Source organism: Neolamprologus multifasciatus, chromosome 22 (assembly GCF_963576455.1).
Source record: "Neolamprologus multifasciatus chromosome 22, fNeoMul1.2, whole genome shotgun sequence".
Lineage (NCBI taxonomy): Eukaryota > Metazoa > Chordata > Actinopteri > Cichliformes > Cichlidae > Neolamprologus > Neolamprologus multifasciatus.
This window is the reverse complement of record NC_140459.1, coordinates 2,558,262-2,577,738: the sequence shown is the minus strand read 5'-3', so window position 1 is coordinate 2,577,738 and position 19,477 is coordinate 2,558,262. Positions and strand designations below refer to the sequence as shown.

Here is a 19,477-nt window from a genome sequence, read left to right as displayed (position 1 = left end):
TTAACTCGCTATAGTTACAGCTCATCACCACAGTCCAATGGATCTTAGTGACAGTTGCTATTCAGCCAGTAATGTTTCGCAAAGAATGTCCCATTCATCTTCCTTTGTCATGAATTTTTAGATTTACAACGAGCCACCTGCCCCAAACTGAAGGACGCATATTAACAGGATCATATCGGGCGTCTCGGAGCGTTTACCCAGGGGTCACAGAAACACACATTTCGCTCCTGTCGGTGCTCAATCTGCCGCTCAAACGCATTTTTCTGCTGCCTCGTCTCGCTTTAAATGAGGTAAAAGGAATGAATAGCTGCAGGCGTGGATGGTGAATGAAGCGGGAAACACCCATCAATCCACTGCAAGTCTCAACTGAAGGGAGACTCACGGAAGAAGTTAACTTGGACACAAAGTACCAGAGAGAGATGGGAAGTGAGACGCTTTTACCTTCAAATTAAAAGAGAGACGCGCATCGAGGTCTACTATATGGTTACATGTTACATCTGTGTAACTGTGAGAAAATGAGAGGACGCAAAAACCTGTTTAAAATCCGAGTCTGATCATCTAATGATGAATACAGGATGAAAACAGATCTCTAAAAAGAAATCAGACTCTAATTATAAAATAAATACACAATAAATAATTTGCTTCTTTTTTCCAGTAGATTTATTTCTACCTTTAATCTCTTTAGACACAAGTTAAACTCAACTTCCTGTAAAACACTTAAAACAAACTAAACAAGAACTTTGAAAGTTTGTTTGTTTGTTTGTTTGTTTGTTTGTTTGTTTGTTTTGGGACTTTTTTCTTTCATGTTTTCTGGACTGCAGCACGTGTTTACATAAACGCACCAGCTGAAGCTCGGAGCTGAAACATGTTCACGTGTTTGCTCAGCAGTGGCTCACTGAGGCTGGTGATGGTTTGTGGATCCAGTAGATTCATCGTCCTACAACATGTACAACACGTGTGTTTTGTATGTAACTATTTTAATATTCAATATCGTAAAACTGGACCAATCAAAGCGAGTTGAGACGACATCAGAATCACAGCAGCGTCTTCGTGTCGTGTTTTATTGTCCTGGTGCGCGCTGGCTCCTTCTGCATAACACGAATCTGACCAAGAAGAATAAAACATGTTGTAGCAAGTTTGTAACTTTATTTTGAAATTTTGAATCGGCAGTCCCGCGCAGCACTGCGTGTAACTTGTCTCGGGGTCGAGAGCGGAGTTGGTGAACGGCGTGAATCAGAGTGGCTGTGGGGACTGCTGCGCTCGCCACACAGCTGTCAGGAGGAGAGCCGCGGAAGCTGCAAACTTATGAACTGAGAAGGTAAAGCTGCTCTTTATTCACGCGCCGCACAGTTGTTCCGAAATCAGCTTTGAAAATCTGCGACCCTTTTCTCCCCACTTCCACGCGCCGTGGTGCTGCGGGTGGCGCAGCGTGCAGGCTTCACCTGCGCTCTTTTCAATTAAGAAACTTCCGCTGCTTTTATTTACTGTAATTAAGAGGACCGGAGAGGGATGGCGTAGCGTGTGTTGTGGTGTTTGTTAGCACCGGGCGGCTGTGCAGGAGCGCGCAAAAGACGATTCCACTGATCGCGCAGCGTCCGGGCTTCTCCTCACCGAGGAGCTGCTTTAGCTGTCAGTGTGTTCAGATCTTTAGCGGCGCCTTAACACGTGTTAGAAGCTGATCAGCGCCCACAGCCCGAGTCCTTCCTGCATTATTACAAAAACTGGATATTAAATATTTGTTTTCTCCTTTTTTTAACTTAAATTTCTTCAGAAATATTAAAGCAGTATTGCTCTCAGTAGCTCTATGAATCAAAATCTGTTTGATGGCAGCAGAAACGCTCTTAATACTGGGGCGATGGAAATACCAACTTGTGACTGTGAGTAACATCAAAAATATCAGAAAATTGGCTAAAGAGCCAAATATTAGAAACAGAAACAGCCTGACTGAGACAAACTGAAGGTGCTGTAACGAACAAGTAACTGCAATTATATTTATTTGTATTATTTAATTATTTTATTTTATTTTTGAATGTTTCCCTCAGCCATTTGCAGGAGTAAACATGCTTGACTTTATTTACCTTCATTCTTACAGAAGTATTATATCTGATTATAATAAAACTCAGTTCTATAAATGTTTTGAATTTCTGACATTATTTCTTTTACATTGATAAAAATACTTTGCAATGGGGTGAAAATTGTGAAAGTAAGCGTAGAAAGACACTTAACACAGTCACAACCCAAAGAAATCTGATGGGAGGGGCTTTGTAGTCCTGCAGTGGCCCAGAGATCAGATCGTCACGTTTCCATTAAAATCTCCACAAACGCGTCTGCCTTCATGTTTCTGCACATTCAGAATATAAAGCAATGACTGGATTCATAAACATGGACAGAAATGACTGAATTTAACTTATGATAACAGGATGACATGATGTTTTTCTCCATGTCTTCATCTTCTTCACCTTCTCCTCCTCCCTCCTGTTTCTTATCATTACTCCATCCTCCCTCACATCCTGCTTTGTCTTCTTCCTCATTCTTTCCTTCCTGCTCCTCTTTCTTTCACCTCTCTCTACTCCGTTCTTTCACCTCCTTTGTCATCTTCTCCTGGTTGTCTGACTCCTCTTCTGTTGCCTCCTAATCTCACGCCCCGACCCTTCCTTTCCTGCTCCTTCATTTCTTTTTTACTTCCTCTTTTTTCCACCCTGTTGTCTGCTTTCTCCTCTTGTACTGCTTTACCAATCAGGTGTATCGTGTCCTTCGGTCTGCTGGTATCAGGATGTGCTTCACAGTCAGACTGAGTCTCTGCCTGCTGGGCTTCTTTCTCATCTCTGTGTTCCCTCACGCAGCACAAGGCCAAGGTAAGTATCACTGCTGTCCACTCAAGAGTCAACAATCCCAGTTCACCACACTGGGCCCAAGCAGAGCTTCCCTAATGATACCCCACAGGGAAAGCCAGAGCTTCCAACCGTGTGCTAACTGTCAGGATTTGCACATGTATAGATTTTCTTCTGTGTAGAAGAGCGAGGAACTGGGCTACCTGACGATGTAGGACTAGTAAGGACTAGTCTGGATTTTCAGTCCAAGCTACGTCCATCCGCTGACCTCCCCAGACTGTTACTTATAGAAGCCAGGATTTAGTGATTGTTGAACACAGGCCATACGAGGTCTTCCACTTTCTTTTAGATCTCATCATTCCACTGATTGGACCTTATCAGTCCCAAACATGTCGCCTGTAGGTGGCCTCCTACATATGACGCTCCTTGTTCCTTTCACACCGTTAAATGGGAGCAACGGTCAAAGTGTTTCCAGGTGAAAACTGCAACAAAACGTTACATTTGGATGTTGTAGGGATTTCATTTGTAACCCAAAGTTACAAATTTCTTCAAACGAGAATGTGGACCTGACAACGAAGATAAAACGATTGAAAAAGTGTATACAGCATTGAGATGGGGAAACTAGCATGGCGTGACTGAAACAGACCAATTTAAAATAAATCAATAATAGTCATGTGCACCCTTTCACGTATTTAAAGCTATCCTACGAAGCTAGTTAATAGCATGAACGGAGATTTTCCATGCACTCCTTTTTGCAACCACTGGAGGTCTCCTATATCTCCAATCTGTCTTTCTCCCTCATGGATAACAGCCCAGTAAGCTGCTAGATGGTGTAGTATCATGCATGTCTTTGGGTTGGTACTCCAAAGACATGCATCACAGGTCCATTGGTAAGTCTGAATGGGCTAAAAGTGCTACTGATGACTGTATATCATTGACATGTATGGGCTGATACTGACTGATAACAGGTGTTTAATGGGCTGATAACATCAGATTTGATGGATCATTGCCAGAGAAAACAGGGTTTTACAGGCTTTCCATGATGGTAACATCCAGCAGAATCTTCTTGGGCTCGCGTTTTGGTGTCAAAGAAGCCCAGCGAGGGGCCAAATATAGCCATAAAAAGTCGAGGTTGATATCATAATGGTATCAAATGGCTAGAAAGCCTGCAGAACCTGTTGTGCTTTAGCGTTCTCCTAAAGTTAATCGCTGGTTGGATAAACCTCGGTGTGGTCCCGCTCTCTAAATCTGAAGCTGTTATACTTTACCACAGTTTTACTCAGCAGGTCACATATCTGAATTTCACTGCGACTGTTTCGATGTGCAGCTTTGTTCTGGAAAAAAGGTTGTTTTTATTCTCTTGATCCTTTTGTCTGTTTCTCTGGGAAAAGCCTCGATGCCAAAGTCGGAATGAGAAAACCAGTTTTGCCGAATCGCTTTGCTGTGGCACGTTTTGTCACCTGTGTTAAAAAATACACATGTGTTCATCTTATTTATGAGTTACCGTGGAGTGTTGAAATGACCGTGACAAATGTCTGAGTAACCCTTGTTAGAAACTGAGATCTTCAGCAGTCCCGAATCTAAATGTGATCAAGTTTCTGCTGGTTAACGTGGTAACATCAACACGCTTCACCACGACTCTTAAACCAGCAGCTGTTTGTGTTGTTTTCCCTCCTTTTGAAATCACTCTACGTGCTGACGTTGTCTTTCACCCTGGTTAACCCATTTAGGATTGAATATATTACCTTGTTAGTGAGAGATGACTCTTAATCTTAAACACCACATTTTTCTAGACCTTTTGTCAAGAAGGAAAATGACTGATTGATATTCATGACGTGTCCTGAATTGGCTGAGCTGAATGAGTTTGACCCGACCACACGGATCTCAGATGAAGTTTGGAATCAGCCTTAATGTGTCGAGCGTCACGTCTGCTGGGGAAAAACCCTCCAACATACTAAAGTGTTTTGCTTTGAACACAGTCAGGTACTTGCGCTCCATCCAAACACCTTCTGCATTGGCTAACGTTCAAAGGTTTTTGGCAACACTGAACATGAAGTGTTTCTAAACCTGATGCTGTTCCACAGCCACGCACTCTTAGACTCTTAGACTTGGGCCGATGCTGTGCCACGCCATAAAGTGCGTCCTGTGTGAAAATGAGCTTACCGTAGTTGGTTTACCTTTGTGCCCGCTACCAGGTGACTCGGGTATACCTCGTCATGATTGGCTGGAAGCTTGCCACTAAAGCTAGGACAGTACATGGGTGGTCTGCTTGCCCACCCACCCTTTACCCTGCACTGTGTTTCATATTAATCCAACTCTAATCTCATTCAGTCATATTTTTAATTAGCTCGACACGATTAATACCTTCAACCACAAAATAGAAAAAAGTGACACTTTTTATGTTTGTGGTGCTCGTCTGATATTGTGAATAGTGACAAAGCCGAGTGTTGGAGTCAGAGGGTTCGGTTTTCCTTCTTATTTACAACAATATGTTGAGAAACTCTGCGTCAGTGTATTTAACTGTGACACCAAGGCTTCTTTTCATTACCATGAACATTATTACATTATGATTATTTTATTCTATATATAACTGGGAAGTAAATAGAGGTGGGAATCACCATATATCCCACGATACGATATTATCACGATACTTAACCGTGCGTTAAGTATCGTGATATCGTATCGTGGGATGTATGGTGATATTAATATACGATATTATTGCAATTTTTAAAAATATTTTGCGATATTCAGATTCTGTACATAAAGGTAAACTTTATCAATATTCATTTTCTCTAATATCAAAGTCTCACACTCAGTCTTTCTCTCATTTCAGTTTGATTGTTGACAAACTGAACGGTTTGTATTACAGTCTAGTCCAACTTAACTGAATCAACCATCTGGTACAATTATAGCTATTCTGAACTATGCAGTTTATGAAAACTATGCAGCCCCTTCAGCAACTGAAGAATTTGAAAGTAAATTAAAACAAAATATAATTTTACATTAAATAAAAAAGTTTTAAACTTAATTAAAATAAAACATGTCTTCAATTAAAATAAGTAAACTGTCACATTTGGACAGTGAAGGAATGTCAGGATTCTTGCTCAGAAAAAGGATCAACATGCTCTGAAGTCAGAGCACAAAAACCTTTTTTGTAACAAAATATCGATTTCTGCTGTCCCTGTATCCATACATTATTAGAAACAAAGTATCACCATGCTACACAGTATCCATTTTTTCCCCACCCCTAGAATTAAAACTCTTAATGTGAAACATTTGAGGAAGAGAAACTTGAGAAAGTGAATAGGAAGTGAAACGCTGTCTTTTGTGAGTCCGTCCATATTCACCGGTCGGTCTGCAGAGAGAATAAGTCTAGTAAACAACAGAATAACTCTTTCACAATAAGGAGAGTTGCTAGGTTTTGGCTAAAGTGCGAGTAAACTGAGAGAAACCGCAGCATTCCTCAGTGAAGAGGCTATAGTGCGCGAGCCTCGGCTACAGCAGCGACCTGGGAAGAGCTAAAGGTTTCCGAGCAGCTTGGACAGCTCCCTGTGAAACTGCTCACTGCAACGGCTCTGATTTATTGCAGAGAAGAAGAAACTTTAACATGAAATGCTGAGGAATGGCTATAATATATCATAAACAAATTCATATCTATTTAAATTATCCATAGATATGAAGCAAAGGAACCATTTCCACTTTTTTCTTCTTCTTTGTGCCATAAAGTTGTGGCTGTTTTAAGAAATTACTCTGCGCTTGTCTTAAATCACCCTCGAGCTCAGCACCTGTCGTTAAAAAAAAAAAAGGTCAAAGAATGATTTCAAAGGCTCAGTCCCAGCTTTGGAGGAGCTTTTCATTTCTTTGTTGCCTGCAGACATAAAGGAGCAGGTATCTAAACCCGGAGGGGAAACAGGCGTGATGAGTGTGGCCAAATGCCAACGTTGTTCTGAAGTCATTTTAAGGGTTTAGTTAAGAGAACTGCTGGGATTAAAGGGAATGAAATATGTGGAATGATGGTAGGACTGCCAAAGTTATCAAAGTTATTGTTTATTGAGATGTTACTTACAACAATGTGCAACAGTCTTGACTGTCTTTCACAGTTTTTTAGACATTGGTTACTTTTTTATCCATTTTCAGTCCCGTCTTTGTATCTTACCATTATCAGAGGTTTGTTGAGCCACTTAATGCTGACTTATGATTCATTCAAGCATATAAAAGTGATCTAACCCAAGGGAACATCTTAGCAAAGAGACATTTTTACTTTGTATTTTAAGCCACTTTGTTACAGCCTGTCACAAACCATATGATTTGTTCCCATTTCTTTAGTTGAAACTACAGAAAAATACCAAAGATAACAGTTTGACAGGCATAAAATGGCATTTTTGCACCAACAAGCTGATTCCCAAAATGTTCACTGAAATCTTGGCGTATCTCGGCAGTGTGTCATTAAAAAACACAGAGGAAATCGAACAAGTGTGGGAGACGAAGAAGCAAGATTCAAAAGAAAACTATTTACAGCAAGTGAAAGGTATCTAAAAGACGAGACCTGAGAGATACGTCTGGTTCTTCAGTTGATCCATTCATTGTTCACTAAAGCATCATCGGAAACGTCTCAGAGGAAGGGTGGCTGTCAGGAAGACATTCTTTAGTAAGAGGAAGAAAAGGCTGAGGTCTGGCAAATTACAACAGAACTGGACTGAAAATCTGGAGTAACAGGTCTCATAGAGGAATCGCAGTTTGAAGGTTTTGGTTTAAATGATCATCAGTAAGTATTAAGCAGGTCAGGAAAGTAACTCAGACAGTAACTCCTCCCCAACCCCCGGGCCTCGGACCGGTACCGGTCCGTGAGTCGTTTGGTACCGGGCCGCGAGAGTTGAGGCTCAGGTGTGAAATGTATAGTTTTCAGCGTTTTTATCGGTTTTCAGCGTTATTTTGTTATCGTTTTTATCGTTTAATTGGTTTTCCTGGGTCTTTTCACGTGTGTTATGAATAAATTTTCTTTTTTTCGGTACCCATTGTTTCTGCGCATGCGCACAACACAAAATCCAGTGGCAAATTGTCCTACCTTTGTGAATATTAGCTAGAAAAATACTCTGACCGGTAAAATTAAGTGCCAAACCAACCTACCTTTGTGAATGTCACCTACAAGCATACTTAAACTGCTACAATTTTGTGGCAAATTGTCCTACTTTTGTTAATTTGAGCTAGAAGAATACTTTAATACAGTGGTTCTTAACCTGGGTTCGATCGAACCCTAGGGGTTCGGTGAGTCGGTCTCAAGGGTTCGGCAGAGCCTCTGCCATGACATGCACGGCTCATTTTGTGCACCAGTAAAAAACATATCTATGTCTTGAATTTGAAAAAAATCACATTTTATTTTTCACTAAAGAGGGGTTCAGTGAATGCGCATATGAAACTGGTGGGGTTCGGTACCTCCAACAAGGTTAAGAACCACTGCTTTAATAGCTACATTTCAGTGGCGAACCTACCTTTGTTAATAACAGCTACACACATACTCTGACAGGTAAAATTAAGTGCCAAACCATGCTACCTTTGTGAATGTTACCTACAAGCATACTTTAACGGGTAAAATGAAGTGGAAACCCATCCTGGCTGTATGCATATGAGCTACCAGCATACTCTGATGGGCACAGTTAAGTGCCAATCCATCATACCTACTTAAATTTGTGCTGAATTACTCTGTGACAGCAGAAATGTGCATAAACTACTTACGGTAGGACGTTTTGCCAAAGTAGGATGGTTTGTCAGAACACCGGCACTAGTTTTATTTTGTTGTATTTATCAGCGACACCTTAAAGGCCGGTCCATGAAAATATTGTCGGGCATAAACTGGTCCGTGGCGCAAAAAATGTTGGGGACCGCTGCAGTAAGGGATACCTGGACCAGTCAATGAGCGGGCTCCACAACATGATGGAAGCTGAAACGTAAGACAGCCAACATCCAAATGAGAACTTTGAATGTCCTTGAAGAAGCCTGGAGAAATTTTCCTGAAGACTAGTTCAACAAATAACTTTCCTAAGAGGGTCTGAGCCAGGGGTGGGGAACTCCAGGCCTCGAGGGCCGGTGTCCTGCAGGTTTTAGATGTGTCCTTGATCCAAATGGCTAAATTAGCTCCTCAACATGTCTTGAAGTTCTCCAGAGGCCTGGTAATGGACTAATCATTTAATGCAGGTGTGCTGACTCAGGGTGAGATCTAAAACCTGCAGGACTCTGGCCCTCGAGGCCTGGAGTTGGACACTCCTAGCTTATCCCATTTTCTTAGCAAAAGAAATGAGCGACTCAAACTTGTTGCACTCCAATATTTCTTTCCATTGCTGACAGCACAGTTTGCCTTCAGCACTGCTTTCTTGTTTTGTGGTGTAAAACAATTAAAGACCTTTTGCACCTCATGCCGTGGTGTTAGGTATGTGAAGGAAAAATAAGGAATGCTGTGCAGTAATTATCCCGATGTGTAAAAATGATTTACTGGTGTTAAAATGTCCTGTGTTGCATCTTTAAGATGAGTGTGTTTGGTAATAAGAACCTCAGTGTCAGAGTATTTTTCAAAGTGACTTTGATTTGCAGAAAACTCCAACTTAAACCTTCCTTATTCTTTCCTCTCTGCTCACTATTGCCCTTTTGCCTAATATTGCCCTTTTAGTCTGCTCTTATGACTTTAAATGCACTTCAAACTTTGCACTTCCGGCTTGCCACACCGCTCACGGAGGGTGCGGTGGGGCCTTTCTCCATCCTCGGCTGTTTGCACAGGATCCTCCATGAAAAATAGATGAGAATTAAGTTCCCATCTCTACTGGTGAGGCCTTTTGTCGTCACCAGGCTCTTCGCTCACCGTCCAATACTTGTCTCTGCGTGATAATACAATCCTGCAGAGAAGATCCACGTCTCTCTGTGAGTGTGTGTAAAAGGCATGTGTGCATGGAGCTGCAAAGGAACCGGCAGGTTTCAAAACAACCACCTGAGTTCCCGGGAACAAAGTGCACGAAGAATGTTTTTTAATGTGGAAACATCAGAAAACACTTGCTTCCATCCGCGGACACGTATACATAATTAATGCACACGTATGCAGATGCGGGCACACGGGAACACGCGACCGAGTTCAAGCACTACAAACAGAGCCGTGCGAAATCTGCTTCTCGAATCTTTTGGGATTTGAGCAGCTCTCTTCAGACGAGAGAGCATCCTTTGTTTCCAAGACAGAGATCTGTAGTACCTGAGCCGAAATCCCATGCAGCCCTCGCTCTCATCCGCAGGTTGGTGCAATCACTGGTACTGTATTCCTTATGTGTGTTTCTGTATATTTGTCTGCTGTGGAATGCACCAGCTTCATATCTTCTCCACTAAAATCAGGATTATCTTCCTGTGCTGAGCTCAAGTTTCTTTGTATACCTACATGAGTAGTTTTCTGCAGATAACCTCTTTGCATAAAGACGTGGTTCACTCAAAATGCTGCAGACGATTGGGCGACGAGCCGATCGGCTTGACTAAATCTTTGATTTCATCTAAATCGACCTAAAACTGTTACTTTCTCTTCAAACGTGCCAGTTTCATGTTATCATGTCACACCTGGAGAAAGCGGCACGCACACATGCAGATATAAGAGGTGACTTTACCCACAGTTTGGGTTTTTTGGGTGAACCATTCTTACAAGGCTCTTGTTTACTCCGCTCTTGAGCTTTTGAGCTACAGCAGGCGTCAATCTCCGTGTAGGTATTTAAAGAAGTCGCAGCAGCAGATGGCTCACCTCATAATGAGTACACAAACACACAGGCGAGTTTGTGGGTTTCATATCTTATTTTCCACCCCCTGGCTTTTCTGTTTTTTCCACAGTTCACCAAAGTAAACTGGGGAATAATGCATATTTATTATCTGGGATTTGGCGCTGCTGGTGTGGAAATGATAGGCTGTTCTGGTTGTTGACTCTGGAAATGTGGTTTCTGCCGTTGCAGTGCTTTACAATAGCCTCATCCCTGTGTTTTAAACCAGCGTCTATGCAAAAACACAACACGCTTGGTGAACTGTGACAACAAAGTTCCCCCGATGCAGTGTTGGTGACCTTTCGGAGGTTTTGTGCACAGGTTGAGGCCATTGTAAAGTGTGTGTGGACATTGTGCAGCTCAGTGGATCAGGTGCTCCTGCTGAGGACAGGAGAGGAATAGTGTGGAGATGCTATTCCAGCGCCTTTCCTTTTGGTTCCTGTGTTATTTTTTCTCTTAACAGTTAAAAAGAAGTCGCATTCCCTCCTTTTTGTCATCCTCTTCTCACCCTGACATATTTCAAAGCACAGATGCAGAAAACAAACTAATAAAAAGGGAAAGAAAATGAGATCAGGACAAGCAAGGATATAGGGAATACAACTCGGGGACAGATGAGGTGACAGTGAGCGCGTAAGCTGGAGAAAATGAATATAGGTGAAGAATGGGGGGGGGTATGTGGACCTCTAGGGTGCGGACGGGGACAACAACTAATCAGGATGAGAGGCAGGGGTGTCGCTTTGATGCAGACAGGAGGCGAGCACAGTGCAGGCTCGTCAATAGAGCAGGAGGATGAGGAAAAGGAGGAAAATGGGACTTTTGGGGCTTTTTTTTAATGTGACATCTGTGCAAGCTAATCTCTCTGATGTGTATCCTCTACTTGGATGAGATACAATTTATCCTTCCTTATCTTTTTCTCCTCTTTCCTCACGGTTTAAAAGCACAGATGGATCGCCCGCCTCGACGCCATCATAACTCTGGAGGGAGTTCAATCTAACTCGAGTCAGTCGCAGTTGTGTTTTGCGCTCAGCGGATGAACGAGTGCGTTGAAGTAAAACAGACGGAGAGCAGATTCTGTGAAACGTGCAGATTGTAAAACTTCCTGAGCGCCGATGCTCTTTGTGACTAATTAAGGGGACGTTTTGTTGCGTACAGTTGCAGGGGAAAGTTTTTGGTGAGATATTTTTGCATAAATAGGAACTAAAAAAATCAATTCAGTGTTTACCAGATATACGTAGACATAAGTTAACAGCTGCCAAAATGATCCAGAAGAATGCCAACCTTGCTCAGTTTAGAAGTGGACAGGTTCCTTGCTCTTATTTTGAAATGTCAGCTAGCCCCAGCTCTTCCTGTTCCTTGTTTTTCTGTCAGCTGGCTATCCTTCTGCTGCTGCTTCGGTGAGTCTGTCGTGTAAAGATCGTACAGACTCCAGCTCCGCCATCTTTGAGCTGAAGAGTAGCTCCAACCAGAAGCTGCAGCAGGCGGAGAACAAAACACCATGAGGGTGGAGTCTGCTGGAGGGGAAAGGCTCATGGAAAGGCAGCTACTGATCCACAAAAAATAGAAGCATCTTATTTTGTTAATTGAAATAGTTTTTTTTACTTTTGAATATTGAATTTATAAAATGATGCCTGCACATATACAATAGGTGAATATTACAACTGACAGAATCTATATCTGTCCTGAAAGTGTGAGACTAATAAAATGTAACCCAGTAAGTTATATTTTGATCACGGTGAGCTGATGTTACATATTTACAAAAGAGTGTAAATGTATAGGTTTGGTGTTACAGAGGAGTAGTGGTGCTCAAAGCTAGCAGGACAAAGTCGAGCTCTGCAGAATTTTTAGTTCTTAGAATTTTTGCTGAAGATCAAAAAGCCAAAAACAAAGTTTTTTGTGACTGGATGACATATAAACGTAACTTCCTGTAGTTTTTGAGCTTTTTATTTGGAGGAAGTGACGCAAATCACATGATGCTTTAGATCGTCTTTTATTCTGAAAGGACTGAAACGTTTTCCTGCAGCTGTATGACACCATGTCGCGCTAAATTGAACTCCATCCATTGTTATGGACACAATCTACTAATAAATGAATGATGACATCAGTTTCATTCCCAATATTACAGCAAAATATTGGATGTTGATGGTGCATGATAAGAAGTTTTATAACCACTCATTCTGCACATGTATACACTAAATATCAAGCTGACAGTTATTGTGTAAAGCTGTGTATTGTTTTTGTTTTATGTCTAGTTTCATCACCAAGAAGGCTTCGCACCAAAGTCCTGAGCCCCACCGAGCTGCACGTGTCTTGGAAAGAACCCAAAGGACAGTTTGAAAGCTACAAAGTCGTTTACACCACACGACCAGGTAAGAACTGAGTCTGTGCCTACACCGTCTCCACCTCTTATTAGCAGCTTCATCATTAAAAAGAGGGAAATTGGTCTGACGGTGTCTATCACATTTAGTTGTGTTTAGTTTGATTAACTTCTTCGGTAGCAGTCAGACTTAAAGCTGCTTACAAAATCCCACATAATTAGTTTTTCTGCCACAGTGTGGTTAGTTTAGATGATGGCTGTGCTGTGAGTTTAACGATCGCTTGCGGAGCCACAGAATGCGTCTTTTGTCTCTCGGCCCCGCTGTGAGCTGCTCGCAGAGACAAATCTGTCCCTGCGCTGACCTCCGGTGTGGCGCAGCGAGGGCCGTAAACATTTCGGGAAAGTTGCTACACGTAGTGAGAAATTTGCTAAGTTGGGAGAGACGATGTGAACTGAAGTGTGACATGATGACTGCTGTGAGAGTGGGATATCAGACTTTGTCTACATCCGTGCTTCATCGTTTGCAAAAATCAAACAAAATGAATAAACTAGCAAATTCTTTGAGCATGACAATCCCACGCCGTGCGCCACAGGCTGAGCGCTTCCAGGCTTCACCTTTGCACAGAGCTGCTGCAGAAACCTTCCAGTTTAGACTTGATTTGTCCGGGAAATTTGACGAGGAATTCGCAATTTGCCCTCAGTCACACCTCTGTGATGGATCGGCTGTCTCGTGCTTTGCTCAAGGGTCCCTCAGCAGCGATGGCTGCAGGAAGGCGTGTCATTAAAGACCGATCGCCGTCAGCTGTAAAAAGCTGCACCGGTTTTGTTCTCAAATGACAAAAAAGTGCTCTGAGATGAAAAACAGATGCAGATTAATGCATCTGCAAATTAATATGAATAATGTCTTTTCATAAATCATGTTTTAACAATGCAGTATTTGTCTTTTGCTTGTGGGACAAAAAAATCCTAGCTATGCACGGCGGAGCACAGCAGTTGAACTTCTTCTTCCCCTGAGGGGAAACAAATCGACCTTTTTATGCGGTTTTCGCTTGCATGCTGGTTCATAACTCACCGTGCAGAGAGAGACATCTGATATAACTGATACCGGAGCTGTTCGTGTGCCCGGTGTGGTAGCCTGTGGTTGGTTGATTGATCTTGATTTATTGATCGAGGCTTTGACGAGTTTGGCTTTTACAGCTCTGTAAAACGACGTCCAGCTGAACACGGGTACGGCAACGCTTTGGCTGAAGCTGAGGTTTTATTGATGACAATGGGATGTATTTTGTATCCAGTTCAGCTGCATCTGTACATAAGTGAAGACTTCCCCACAGCAGCGCTGTGCGCCTCACATCCTCAGTAGTCGGCATCTTGGCTGTGTGATGAAAGAAGGAAGATTTTTTATTTATTCTGTTCTTTTTAAAAATTTCACTCACAAAACTGGAGCACAGACGTCTCGGTTTAACCACACAGTCAGTCAGGAGGTACAGATCAGTGCCTCATTGCTTGATGTTCAGACAACATGCTGATTTCTGTTGAAGTGAAGGGGAGTACACGGTGCATGTGGGATACTACATGTAAGTGTCCTTGAATAGAGACACACTGAAATTAATATATTTATTTATTTATAGCCAGTGTGCACAAATGGAGTTGATAAATTGGAGTTTCCAGGATGACTCTGAAGGTTCTTGAAGGAGGGTTTGTGTAAAGGGCAAGCCTGCATACGTTTCATCCAGGTGCACCTAATTAACTGGTAGCTGACTGTAAACTGGCACTATACTTACTTGGCTCTCACAGACTCTGTCATCCTGATGCAGCTTTTCAAATGAAAAGCTCTGCACTTCTTTTTTGATCTGAATTCCTGACTTTGAATCATGGAGCGTATGCTGTTTTTATTGCTTTTACATTTTAAAGGAAGGAGTTCTTTGTCGTACGCTGACTGTAATTACAGCTGTAAAATGATGATGTGTGTATCGTTGTTGTATATAGTTCCTCAGCTACATTGTGATTATATGCATAAGGGGTATTACTCAGTTTCAAACTTGTGGCCAAAGCTTTTTAATCACTGTTAGTGGAAGCAGGTGCACTGCAGACATCTTTACTGTCTGTTTATATGGATGCGAAGCTTGAAAGCCTGGAATTTGAGTCATGCTGTTGTTTGCAAGTGTTATTAGTTTATAAACTACTTAATGTGTCATAAAGAGACTTTTATTTGGATGATATAGAAGCCGTGTCAGCATCTTGGGAATGCATGTTATTTAAAATAGGGCTGCTCGATTATGGCAAAAATGATAATCACGATTATTTTCACTGAAATTGAGATTTTGATTATTTGACGATATTTATTTAACAATAACAATGTGTTGAATAATTACGGAGCCCCGCAGGGGACATGGGAGAAAAAAAATTAAGACGGACTTTTGCGAGATCTCGCAAAACTAACTCGGGATCTCGCAAAAGTTTTGCGAGATCTCGCAAAAGTTTTAGCCGCATTCTTCCCGTTAGCTCGAAGCTAACGGGAGGTCTCGACCTACTACAGCCGGCAGGAACACCGCTTTCCCGGCACATTGTGCCTCGACCTCCCGGTCGGCTTCGAGCCAGCGTCCGAAGAATGCGGCTAAAATGTTTGCGAGATCTCGCAAAAACTTTTGCGAGACCTCGCAAACATTTTAGCCAAGTTTGTTTTGCGAGATCTTGCAAAAGTTTTGCGAGATCCCGAGTTTGTTTTGCGAGATCCCGAGTTTGTTTTGCGAGATCTCGCAAAAGTTTTGCGAGATCCTGAGTTTGTTTTGCGAGATCCCGAGTTTGTTTTGCGAGATCCCGAGTTTGTTTTGCGAGATCTCGCAAAAGTTTTGCGAGATCCCGAGTTAGTTTTGCGAGATCCCGAGTTTGTTTTGCGAGATCCCGAGTTTGTTTTGCGAGATCCCGAGTTTGTTTTGCGAGATCCCGAGTTTGTTTTGCGAGATCTCGCAAAAGTTTTGCGAGATCCCGAGTTTGTTTTGCGAGATCTCGCAAAAGTTTTGAGAGATCCCGAGTTTGTTTTGCGAGATCTCGCAAAAGTTTTGAGAGATCCCGAGTTTGTTTTGCGAGATCTCACAAAAGTTTTGCGAGATCCCGAGTTTGTTTTGCGAGATCCCGAGTTTGTTTTGCGAGATCTCGCAAAAGTCCGTCTTAATTTTTTTTTCTCCCATGTCCCCTGCGGGGCTCCGTAAATAATGACTTTAAAGATTGTCAAAAATAATATAAAATAGTGCAAATACTGATAACAGTGCAAATGTTTGCAATATAAGAAATAAATGAAAAATGTAAACATCTATGTTTAGTGAAGTTTGCAGTGTTGCTCTGTGGTGCAGTTTTTTTACCTCTTTTCAACCAACAGCAGTCACTCTCCTCTCCAAATAACTTCTGCTGAGCTTTCCGAGCTTCCCTCGGGTCCTCTTAATCAGCGGTCCCCAACCCCCGGGCCTCGGACCGGTACCGGTCCGTGAGTCGTTTGGTACCGGGCCGCGAGAGTTGAGGCTCAGCTGTGAAATGTATAGTTTTCAGGGTTTTATCGGTTTTCAGTGTTATTTTGTTATTGTTTTTATCGTTTACTCGGTTTTCCTGGGTCTTTTCACGTGTGTTATGAATAAATCTCCTTTTTTTCGGTACCAGTACTAGTTTTATTTTGTTGTATTTATCCGTGAAAATATTGTCAGGCATGAACCGGTCCGTGGCGCAAAAAGGTTGGAGACCGCTGCTCTTAATTGTTGTGACGCGTGTTTGAAATGCAGAGAGGTGCGCTCGATTTGCCACACGGAGCAGCGCGAGAGTAAAGCACGAGGGAGGGGCTAATAATCGGCTCAGTCATTTTTAATGATCGTTGAAAGCCCAGATCGTAATCCAGATTAAAATTCGAGCAGCCCTACTTTAAAATATATGATTCAATTTCTCTATAAACAATAAATTCTGGAAATTCTTCCAAAGACATAAAAGTTTGGATCCCAGTCTGAGAGAAGATGAATGCTGGGTTTATTTTTAGAGTTGTTCAAGGTTTTTCTACCAACAAGTGTTAAATATAAAGCTGCTTCGTGGGCATTCGTCTGTCTAAATGAGAACAGTTGTTTTATTTTTATCGATACAAACATCACTTTGATTCAAAGCTTGTACAGTCTAATTTAACACTGCTCAGCTCTCTTCAGAGCGCTGCCAAATAAATGCCAACACTTCCTCTGATTCAGGTTAATTTTAGGTGTGTCTCATTTGGTGGGGAGGATAAAAATGGATTAAGAAACGGAGAACACGAAGCCCTAATTAGAGAGTGTGTGCTTGAGTATGCTGAACTTGAAGAACAACAGTGTTGTTTTTAATCCCCTCAGTATTCCCAGGTGAACTGCAAGAAATGCTGTAAAAACTGGAACAGATTTGTGAACTCGTCTGTTGAAACACCCAGTTTGGAATCAGCTGCTGATATTGAGACGCTGTCCAGAGCAGAGAGGCAACGTTTTCTTAGAATTTCTTTTGCCTTATCTGTCGTCTCTGTGGATATTTTCCCTCTGAGGGAGACATCAGGGTAAAAAGGGATATTTTATTGCAGTGGGAAAAGGTGCTGCTTTTCAAACTGTCAACCCGTCCTCAAGTCCTGCTACTGTTATGATGGAGAGTTGCAAGGATTCGTTCAGCAACAGCACAGTTTGAATGTTCCCACAGCACGTGTGGGCAGCATGAGGCGTCCTTCAGAGCATTTATAAAGACATTATCAGAAAGGCTGTTTGGACGGGTCATCAGCAGAGGAGAAAAATAGCTCCTACTCTTCGTCTCAGTGAAGTAGCAGCTAAATGTACTAAAATCACAGTGCATGCATAACCACATATACATGGCAAAGAGTTGGTGGTAGCTGAGCTACCTGTCAAAAGCTACAGAAACCTCCTACAGACTTGGTCTTATTTCCAAAAGAAAGTCTAATGTGTAAAGATGGCCAAAAATGCCATTGACTTAATTTCCAATATTCAGTTCAAATAGATGTTTTTCACAGTTCAGTTCATCACAACATAAATAAGAAACCATTTTCTTCCATGAGGAACAACTCTGCAAATATGGAACAGAACTCGAGCCATCAGGTAACGAATGTTGAATAAGTGGTGATGGTGGGGAGGAAGAACTCCCATCTGATCGGGTGGGGAGAAAACAGGCGTGGAGAGATTATAGTCAACAAACATGAAATGCATGTATGGTAAATGGTTCTTATATAGATCTGCTCTCCTTGAGCACTCGAAGCACTTATACAACATGTCTCAGTCGCACTCCAATGGGCGCATTGGAGATCTCGGATTTCAGTAGCCAAGGAGACTTTAGCATCAAACCATCAACCTTCCCATTAGTAGATGACCTCCTCCATCTCTTGAGCTAGAGCCATCCTGGAAAAGTGAAGTAGCAAGAAACCAAAACACTGTTTTGTATCATGCTGATCTCGGGTCTTTAATCATATGTCAAATGTTCCGAATATTGAATATTTTGTCCTCCTTTTACCCAATGAGAATGTTTAAGTAGTGTTTTAACACTTTATGAGAGAAAAAGCTTCCATGTGTTTGAACCAGTTATCTCACTGCCAGATGCAAAAGTTGACTGTAGCCTTGATTTTGAAGGTGAAGTCAACCTGCTCGTGTTGCTGTCAGCCAATGGCTAAGTAAACCTGTAGCTTTTGGTGTGGTTTGAATGTCTATTTGATCGTAGTAATAGAGAAAAAAGTCAGATAAGGTGCAGCTTTCCCCTGATACTCTGAGGTAGAATTGGGCAGATGGAGGGAGTGACACAGGAATACAAATGGAGGGAGATACTGGAAGCCAGGATAGAGCTGGAGAGGCAGGAAGAGAGCAAGTGGAAAGAAGGATGTTGGATATAAAACTGGAAAGTAAATCTGTAGCTCCTGTCAAAGAAAGAAAAACATGTTCATAACGTGTTTCTTTTTGTTTCTATTTTCAGAGAATGGCTCTGTTTTCATTTGGTGACTAAACTGAAAGCTTACTTACTGTTGTATGTTGTTTTTGTGGCACTGTGTGAAGGTTTGGGCAGTACGCACACAATCCTGTTCTGGAAAGCAATTCAAAACCACCTAATTGGAATTTATTTTAAGCTGCAAGAAACTGGCAAGCCAAAGGACCAAAATGAAGAAGTCAGATGAAAGACAGCTGGCAGGCTCTTAATGAACCGAACAGCAACGAGAATAATGCATGCTGTTACACGATCAGGGTGCACTACCTGTGCTGTGTGGATGGAAAGAATGGAAACTTGCTGGTAGATGACTAGCAGGAAACAATCCCAGAGCTTGGGCTTGGGAATGCAGAAATTAGTTGTACACAGGAATGTAGACTTGCTACATAAGTATAGCCATGAGTATGAGCATGTAACAAGTGATTGGCATAAAAGTGAAATAATAAAAGTACTGGAAGGCTAGGTGCACAGTAAAGAGGTGGAGGTGCTGAGGAGGAAGGAGGAATGAATGATGCTTGCCTCCAGGTCACCACAGGAAGGTGAGGAAGAGAGTTTAGGCTGATGAGCATCGGGGTGATCTGTGACCAGTG

The 19,477-nt window shown here is 42.1% G+C and overlaps 1 protein-coding gene across 5 annotated transcripts in view; it reads left to right on the top strand.

Moving 5' to 3' along the window:
• Positions 1–1,190: 1,190 nt before the first annotated feature.
• The window catches only part of col14a1b (collagen, type XIV, alpha 1b), a 209,136-nt gene continuing 190,849 nt past the window's right edge, over positions 1,191–19,477 (top strand). For 4 of the 5 annotated variants that reach the window (XM_085149181.1, XM_085149180.1, XM_085149179.1 and 1 more), the window contains exons 1-3: positions 1,191–1,318; positions 2,741–2,855; positions 12,856–12,972. In XM_085149181.1, the coding sequence (XP_085005307.1) occupies positions 2,774–2,855; positions 12,856–12,972 (199 nt within the window). In that variant the 5' untranslated portion in view covers positions 1,191–1,318; positions 2,741–2,773. The remainder of the gene's footprint in view (positions 1,319–2,740; positions 2,856–12,855; positions 12,973–19,477) is intronic. The other variant, XM_085149183.1, reaches the window with a different exon arrangement.